A 9,600-nucleotide genomic window follows, 5' to 3' on the forward strand; every position below is an offset into this window, starting at 1 on the left:
TCTGTCTGTCTGCCTGCCTGTCTGTCTGTCTGTCTGTCCATCTGTCCGTCTGTCTGTCTGCCTGCCTGTCTGCATGTCTCTGTATGTCTGCCTGTCTGTCTGTCTGCCTGTATGTATGTCTGCCTGTCTGTCGGTCTGTCTGTCTGTCTGTCTGTCTGTCTGTCTGTCTGCCTGTCTGTCTGTCTGTCTGTCTGCCTGCCTGTCTGGGCTTATTATCTGGGATGGATATCCCCCTGGCCTTGAGGACAACTGTGACACAATTGCAATCTCATTATTGTTCACTTCTAATCCGCTTGATTTCAGTAACAATGTTCAGTAAAGCTGCTGCAGCCCCTCCTCTCGAGAGCAGAGGATCCTTGGAGACCTTGTTGAAGGCTCACTTACAGAGAAAGAAACCTAAAATGTAATAACTGACTTTAGTGTGCCTCTGTCCTTCCTCCCTAGTGTATCACACAGGGACTTAATATTATTAAGTCAATAAGGGAAACTATGGCCTAAGGCAGCACAACATACACCATGTAAACATGTGCTTCACACTTGCTGTGGTTCTTTGTTGTATAGCCTGCAGGGTTTGTTCTGATAATGATACACACAACAACCTAATGATGCCTTTAATATCACTATATTAACACTGTTTAACCCCATGGTGGGCTATTTTACAGTAAGAAGAGGAAAACATAAAAAGAGCAACAGTATGCAATACAGTAAAACAATAGGCTCAATTGAGAGAAATTGATGCATTCTAGTTTGAGAGGAGCTGCAACAACTGTTATGTTCCACTGAAATATAATGTTCTCACTTTATGTAACTGTAGGGCAGAGATGGGGACTTGGACTTGAGACTTGGACTTAAGTTAGACTTAAGTCACCCACACAGTGACTTGAGATTTGCCTTGAGATCGTCCTCAAAGACTTGAGACTTGACTTACTTGGACTTGAGATTACACACACACACACACACACACACACACACACACACACACACACACACACACACACACACACACACACACACACACACACACACACACACACACACACACACACCTACACACACACCCACACACACACACACACACACACACACACACACTTACACACACACACACACACACACACACACACATAAATACTGTGTGTGTGTGTGTGTGTGTGTGTGTGTGTGTGTGTGTGTGTGTGTGTGTGTGTGTGTGTGTGTGTGTGTGTGTTGTGTGAGTGTGTGTGTGTGTGTGTGTGTGTGTGTGTGTGTGTGTGTGTGTGTGTGTGTGTGTGTGTGTGTGTGTGTGTGTGTGTGTGTGTGTGTGTGTGTGTGTGTGTGTGTGTGTATTAACATTAAGGGAATGTCTACTAACGTCATATAATCAATGCTGCTACTGCATCTAATAACAATAAAGGAGTGAAGATACAGCATGCTTTGAATTCCTTGCAGTGTTCTAAGCAGACTGGATGGCATCCAGCAGATGATAGAACGCTCATCCATGTAGAGACTTAAGACTTGACTTGGACTTGCAAAAAACGACTTGTGAGCATCTCTGCTGTAGGGTAAAACAACTGCACCTTAGCTTGAGAACCAATCCAACTCCTCCTCTTCATAACAATATACACAATATTGCTTGATACACTTTTGACATAACCTCCATTGACATTCTTTCTTGTTTTTTCCCCCTCTCTATTTAGCTCAGCTTTTGATTATTTATTTTTTACAAGTTTCTATGTGCGAGTGTGTTTGCAAATGTGTAACTTAAATGAGCAGCTCACAGTGATGTGCCAAGTGGGAGCCCCTGCCTCTTCACATCACTGAAGATGAGTAAGGAGTTAGTGAGGCATTAAAAAAAACACTCCTGTCTGTCTCCATGATGATCAAATGCTCATTCCACCGTCTTGTTTTTGCCATTACCTGGTGTGAAACTGCTCTCTTTCCATCGATCCTACAGGCCCGAGGGAAACGGATCCTCTTTGTCAAAGGGTGACAGGTGGCAAGGAGTACATATAGTACAGTACATGACAGCATCTCACATTTGACACTACAGAGAGCTGGATGGCTTGTCAGTGCAGTGAAGAAAGGACTCTGGGGGGGGGGGGGGGGGGACTTTGGCTGGTAAATGATCAGGATAGGGAGGTTTTGAAGAACTTGGATACAACGGGGCGCCAAATTGATCGAGGTTGTGTATTGCAGCTTTCAGAGGTGAAGAGGTGTTAAGCTTTTTCCATTGGCTATGGATGTACAGTATGTGCCTGGATGCGGTCATGAAGTATTCTTCTCGATGCACTTTTGACTTTTTAGCGTTTTGTTTGGCATATCGACAGATTACATGCTGCTTGTTCGGCTGTATGGATTATGAAAACATCTAACAATTGAAGTAGTGTAGGTATCCAGTCAATATCAAGTGTATAGTTTGACATAGACATCCGTGAAAGGATGTATGGGCTTAGTGTGAGATCAATAGAACCAAAGCCTTCATGGCGACGGATAGATCTCCTGCTTTTGAATCTCCTTTGGTGGGGGATTGTTTCCCTTGTTTCCCACCAGACAGAGACCCAGCAATGTAAGCTCATCCCAGGCTATGGGTTGCCTGTGCTACAGAAAAATGGGGACATCACCTTGGGGGGGCTCTTCTCACTTCACAACATGGTGGTAGAGCCCAATCTGACCTTCACCTCCACGCCGCCACACACTCTGTGCACCAGGTAAACTGATCTTCTTGTTCTTTTCTCGCTCTAAAATCAAGCAGCTCTAAACTTGTGTTGTTGTTCTTGTAGCCAGATGGAACTTTAGTTCTCAGGATAATTTGGTGCAAAAACTGACACAAAACTAAGATTCCTGCTTCCGTAGGTTTTCACACTATTTTGTGTGAAAGAGATTTTTCACACCGATGCTATTGGCCACTTTCTCCTGACATCCATCATCTCTCCTCTCCCAGGTTTAACTTTCGGACATTCCGCTGGATGCAGACTATGATATTTGCCATTGAGGAGATCAACCGAGACGGGAAACTCCTTCCCAACATCACGCTGGGCTATAAGATCTATGATTCATGCAGTACCCCCTACCAGGCTCTGAAGGCTGCCATGGAGCTCATGGGAACCGAGGAGGGTTCAGAGGATACGGATCAGAAAGGCAAAGACAGCTGTCGTGGGCCTGTACCAGTGGTGATAGGGGATGGAGGCTCCACTCAGTCCCTAGTCGTGGCTCGTTTACTGGGAGTCTTCAATGTGCCGCAGGTGAGACAGTCATAGCCACTCAACAAATGTCAATGTCAGTCTCCATCTGTTGTTTTCACATAAGCATATAAGTATAAGAAGCATGCAAGGTACGCTTGAAATAAGCGTGCAATATTTCTATTTATTTTTAAGTTTTGTATGTCGCTATTGCTTCTAATGGTTCATTGTTTAAATATCAAGCATGATAAACAAAATATACTTTTTGGTAACTTGTGCCCTTACTTTCTCTCAGGTTAGTTATTTCTCGAGCTGTGCCTGTCTCAGTAACAAGAGAGAGTTCCCTGCCTTCTTACGGACCATGCCCAGTGACTTTTTCCAGGTCAGGGCAGCAAAGACTCAAACAGATTTAAAGTAGAATGCAATGTAAAGCACTTGGGAATTTTAATTTCTGAATAACCAATATCCAGTTCTCTCGCTCTCTCTTGCTCTCTCTCTCTCTCTCTCTCTCTCTCTCTCTCTCTCTCTCTCTCTCTCTCTCTCTAGGTGGATGCACTGGTGCAACTTGTCAAGCATTTTGGCTGGACCTGGGTGGGTGTGATCGCAGGAGATGATGCCTATGGCCGTGGTGGGGCAAACATATTTGCTGAGGAGGTGGGTTCCAACAAAAAACAGAGAACTTCCTTTCAACTTGATATCTTGAAGAGTTTATTTGGATTCCAAATTGGATTTGGTCCTGCATTGTACTGTGACGTGAACATGCAGTGAAGAACTCTCATGAATCTTCTGTGGTGTTCTCTTAGGTTAGAAAGTTTGGTGCTTGCATTGCCCTCCATGAGATCATCCCCAAGAACCATGCGGAGACAGCTATGGCTGCTATGGTTTCCAGGATCCGCTCCTCTGGGGCTCAGGTGGTTCTGGTGTTTGCTGTGGAACAAGATACTGCAGCATTATTTGATGAAGTACTCAGGCATGAAGCTTTTCCAAGCTTCCACATTACTACAACATTTATCATCAAAAAACACCTTTCAGTTCTTATAGTATCAGTCAACACGTTTTGTTCACTTCTATAAATACTGGTTTACTGAAAAGTTTGAATATTTCAATGGAAGTTTTGTTCTCATTGTCATTGCAAAACAACAACAACAACAGCAACTCATGCATCTGTTTGTTTGTTTGTTTTTGTTATAGGCAGGGGCTGACAGGGATACAGTGGCTGGCCAGTGAGGCGTGGAGCACAGCCTCTGTCCTCTCCACCCCCACCAGGTATCATCACATCCTCCAGGGTTCTCTGGGATTCGCCATACGGCGAGCACACATTCCCGGGCTGCAAGACTTTCTGCTCCGCCTGCATCCCTCGAACCCAGATGAGGGTGAGGATCCCTTCCTGATCCCCTTCTGGGAGGAGGCGTTTGAGTGCAGCCTGGCTGCGGGGGCGGAGGGTCATGGTGGGGGTAAACCTCCATGTTCTGGGTCAGAGGATTTGGGGAGTGTGAGGAACATCTACTCAGATGTGTCACAGCTAAGGATTTCCTACAATGTCTACAAGGCTGTGTACGCCATTGCCCATGCGCTAAAGTCTATGAGAAGCTGTGAAAAGGGGAAAGGACCATTTCCTCTGAAGGCCTGTCCAGATGCAGACAGCATAAAGCCATGGCAGGTATTGTGTCACGTTACTTAATTATTCTACTATTCTACGTTTGTGATGCTAAAACTTTATTTTCAGGTTCCAGATTGTGATAATTTGATGCTCTTATTCCCTCTCTTTCCACAGCTGCTTCATTACCTAAAACAGGTGGAATACTTGAACTCATTCGGTGATGAAACCAAGTTTGATGAGAATGGCGACCCGGTGGCTATGTATGACCTGGTTAATTGGCAGCTGAGATCAAATGGAAAGATAGAGTTTGTCACTATTGGCAAATTTGATGAGACCACAACAATAGACCATCAAAACCTCCTGATTCAGGAAGGGACCATTGTATGGAATGGCAACAAGACCACAGTAGGGATCTCAATAGAATTACATTTGTGTGTCCACTCCAGAGTATCATGTGCATTTTGAATATCATGTGCATGTACTGTATGAGTTCATTTAGTGTAGTGTGCGTCTCTCCTGTCTCTCAGGTCCCCTTGTCAGTATGCAGCCATATTTGTCCCCCAGGCACGCGAAAGGCAATCAGACCTAACTTCCCTATCTGCTGCCATGATTGTGTGGTTTGTACAGCTGGGGAGATTAGCAATCAGACTGGTGAGGAAAGGCTTGTGTTTTAGAAGCTGACCTGCAGATACAGTGTATTCAGTATTGCAAAAGGCAGCCTGAAACCTACCTGTCTTTTTTTATTTATAAATATTTATATTTACACTGTAGATGGCATAGAGTGTGTGCGCTGCCTGCCAGAGTTCTGGTCCAATGCTGAGAGGACGGCCTGCATCCCCAAAGAGGTGGAGTTCCTCTCCTTCAGTGACATCATGGGCATCACCCTGATGGCTGTTGCCCTCCTTGGATGCTTCTGCACCTGTATGGTAGTCTTCATATTCTCCTACCACAGATTCACCCCCGTTGTCAGGGCCAACAACTCTGCCCTGAGCTTCCTGCTGCTCTTCTCCCTGGCTCTGTGTTTCCTATGTTCCTTAACTTTCATTGGCCGGCCCTCTGAGTGGTCCTGCATGCTGCGACACACAGCATTTGGCATCACCTTTGTCCTCTGCATCTCCTGTGTTCTGGGGAAAACTATAGTGGTCCTAATGGCCTTCAGGGCCACACTTCCAGGCGGCAATCTCATGAAATGGTTTGGGCCCACACAGCAAAAAGCAATCATTACCCTTTGCACACTGGTCCAGGTAAGGAATTCTGACTTTTTATGTTAGATTAAAGTTAGGTAATAAAACATGAATTAAAATCATATGTTTTTTCCTTGCACAGGTAATAATCTGTATAGTGTGGCTGGCTGTGGCTCCTCCCACCCCACGCCAGCTGATGCCACGTGAGAGTGCTGTTGTCATTCTCTTGTGTGACGAAGGTTCACCCCTAGCTTTCTCTCTGGTCCTGGGCTACATTGGCCTGCTGGCCGGCATCTGCCTCCTCTTGGCCTTCCTGGCTAGGAAACTTCCTGACAACTTCAATGAGGCTAAACTCATCACATTCAGCATGCTGATCTTCTGTGCGGTGTGGACGGCTTTTGTCCCTGCCTACATCAGCTCTCCAGGAAAGTACGCTACAGTCACAGAGGTGTTTGCTATCCTGGCCTCCAGTTATGGGTTGTTGGCCTGTATCTTTGCCCCCAAGTGTTACACAATCCTGCTAAGGCCAGAGAAGAACACTAGAAAGTACATCATGTCCAAGGCCGAACTGAAGTTCTAGGAGATAATCCTCATTCCATGCATAGTTATGGGCTCTTAAATGCTCTACCTCCCCTTACTTCTGTTCGTAGCTCTATTTTCAATTCATTATGTTGTACATTATATTGTATGAATAAAGAATGGATGCATTACCCAGATGAATTAAACATAAATTGTCCTTACAGATGAGATGTGTTGAAGTCATTTTTATTAAAATGTGTAATACTGTAAAGATATAATTAGAGGTTTTATGAGCAACCTCTTATTGAACACAAACACTTCATATGTTTTACCACCAGATGGTGGCAGCGTGCTGTTAATATCTCTACTGTCATTCATCATGTTCCATCACCCCTTGATCTCTCTCCTCATGCCAAGGAATGTTCTCTACAAAGATTTATATAATTAGCAAATGCCCAATCACGCTGTCACACACCTTTATTGTTACTAACAACTTTCACCTCTGTCCTAAATATTCCTATGTACCATTTTCCACTTTTACAACTTGTTGGCCTATATATTCAATGGTAAATGTCATTTCCAGGCTTCACTGAGCAAAGGATGAAGCTATCAAGCACTACAGAACAACACACTTACTGTATTCTTGCATTGGTTTGGTCCATACTACATGAGACACTCCTGTGACCTCAGTGGAAGTGTGGAGGACAGCTCAGTGCTACATCTGAACGGGATTTGGCAGCAATGTCCATGCTGATTTGTCCTGAGATGAAATGACAGGGCCCAGGGTCTCAAAGGTACGCTCTGTGGAAATCCCAGCTGTCATTGGTTAATTAAACCTCATACTCCAGAGGCCTTTCCATATAAACATCACGGCTGGCCGTTCTCTACAATAACAAACTATAACGTCAGACATTTTCCCGGCTCGCCACAGCTGCTCTCAGGCTAACATTGATTATCCAACACTGATTGATCTGTTGTCGTTCCCGCCGAGGCAGAGGGATGAAATGGAGGACGGGGAGATATGGCAAACCATAGGGGTCTGACTTCCATCACAGACAGACAGACAGACGCAAGGGATGGGTCCGAGGTGCAGATGGACAGCATTATTCTATAATTTTAAACAAGTGACATTAACATATTCCATTCAACTTACTGGCTGATTTATTTCTTCTGCCTTTTTCACATCTTCTCACTCTGTGCATCTATACTTATCTCCGTTGTCTATCCTATTATGGTGGTTACTGCCTGGGACACATGGGCTCAGTTTTACCTCATCTTAGTTTTCAATGACCGTATGTTTCAGATCACTGGCGCATTTTCTTTGATTCCATCTATGAAAACCAAAATAAATCATTCAGTTGGGAAGAGAATGCAGTGTGCAGTCTCTATTAATTTTTCACAGAGGTGAGAGAGGTGGTTAGAGAATGAGAGACAGTCCAGAATTCACAGAAAGCTGCTCCTAGAAATACAGACAAAGGATGTGTTGAGATGTTATGGAAACATCAGCCTGATAACAGAGAGGAGATAAGCAGGGGAAGAGAACACAAGATCTAATGAGGGCGTGACTACTTACAACAAGTTGCTCAATGTTTTGTCATCAGCATTTTGTTTATAGGGCTTTCTAATGTCACAGGACCACAAATGGTGACCAGATGTTTGCTCGAATTACAAAAGAGCCTCAACAAGGGCTTACTAAGGACAGAGGTTGGGGAGGTAATGCAAAATGTGATATCGCTGCATGGCTGAAAACCTAGTATCTCTAAAATGTCAGCTTTACAGGAACTAAGAAAACTGCTTTGTTTTCAGCTTGACAACCTCAGTTTATCCAATGGGGCGTGGAAGGTTTTTATATGCCCAAGGTTTACAGAATTGTATAATCTTAGAGGAGCATGTAATCCTTCTGTTGAAATGACAAATTACAAAAATTTGAGTTAGCCTATAAGATTTTCACACAAACAACAGCAAATGTGAAGTTGCATAATAATACTAATAATAATAACTTTATTCATATATCACCTTTCAAAAACTAGTTACAAAGTGCTTTACAGTAAAAACAGATAATAAAGGGAAACAAAATCCAAAAGTTAAGATAAACAAGACAAAATCAATAAAAAGTTACAACAAATATCAATTAAGAAAAAGCTGTACGATAGAAAATGAGTTTTAAGAAGAGATAGAGAAAGAGGATACTGAGTTTGCCTGCCTGAGATCCCCATGCAGAGAGTTCCACAGCTGAGAGGCCTGCACGGCAAAAGCCTGCTCACCCATAGTGACAGCCCAGACTTTGGAACATTATTCCAAAGTCGTCATTGTAAAAGAGGGCTAACGCTCTCAACTGACTTTTCCTGAATAAATAAAGGGAAATGAAAAAATGAAATGAAATTAGTAGGGCCCGGCTGCTGGAGGATCTCAGTAGGGCCCTGCTGGGGGATCTCAGGCAGTGGTCAGGCTCATAGGGAGTTACAAGATCACAGATATATGCAGGAGCCTGACCATTCAGGGCTTTAAAAACAAGCAGTTTTCTAAAAAAAAAAAAAAAAAAAAAATTCTAAAACTCACAGATAACCAGTGAAGGAGGGCAAGGATTGCTACCTCTTAGTGCGTGTTAAAAGCCTGGAAGCAGTGTTTTGTATCAGCTGCAGTCTTTGGATGTTTCGCTTGCTGATACCCGAATAAAGTGCATTACAGTAGTCAAGTCTGGAGGAGATAGTTGGCACGGGAACAGAATGGCCTGACCTTGGCTCAGTTGGGCAAAGCAGGACTGAACCATTTTGATCACCTGAACATCGAAAGACAGCTCGACCATGACACCTAGGTTACGAGCAGTGTAGGAAATTCAAAAAAATATTTTCTGGGAAACCTTTGGCCCCACTGTCTAAAAACTGGGGGCATTTACAACATTTTGGGGGCACTTTAAAAAAGTTGTAATTAGTGCATAAAGTTGATAAAGCGTAGTGTGAACAACAGCACAGTTTGTGTGTGTTCTTCATCGTTGTCTTCTGGCAACCAGCTTGCAGGTGCTGAGTGTGTGTTATAGATGGGAATTAAATGAATTGAATGAAAATAAAATTATCAAAATATTGCGGGCAATTTTTGCCCCTGGATCATGGTTTTTAGGGGCATTCTGAGATTTCTTGAG

General features: G+C 43.7%; 1 protein-coding gene across 1 annotated transcript; it reads left to right on the forward strand.

The window, feature by feature from the left end:
- Nucleotides 1-2,574: 2,574 nt before the first annotated feature.
- LOC310776554 (extracellular calcium-sensing receptor-like) lies at nt 2,575-6,522 on the forward strand (the record flags this gene model as incomplete). Its single annotated transcript, XM_083636734.1, has 10 exons — nt 2,575-2,687; nt 2,921-3,221; nt 3,454-3,540; nt 3,705-3,812; nt 3,962-4,128; nt 4,350-4,818; nt 4,933-5,163; nt 5,286-5,409; nt 5,530-6,002; nt 6,085-6,522. The coding sequence occupies exons 1-10, from the start codon at nt 2,629-2,631 to the stop codon at nt 6,520-6,522; spliced, it is 2,457 nt and encodes an 818-aa protein (XP_083492860.1). The 5' UTR covers nt 2,575-2,628.
- Nucleotides 6,523-9,600: the final 3,078 nt, after the last annotated feature.

This window comes from Poromitra crassiceps, assembly GCF_964638095.1.
Source record: "Poromitra crassiceps genome assembly, chromosome: 5".
NCBI lineage: Eukaryota > Metazoa > Chordata > Actinopteri > Beryciformes > Melamphaidae > Poromitra > Poromitra crassiceps.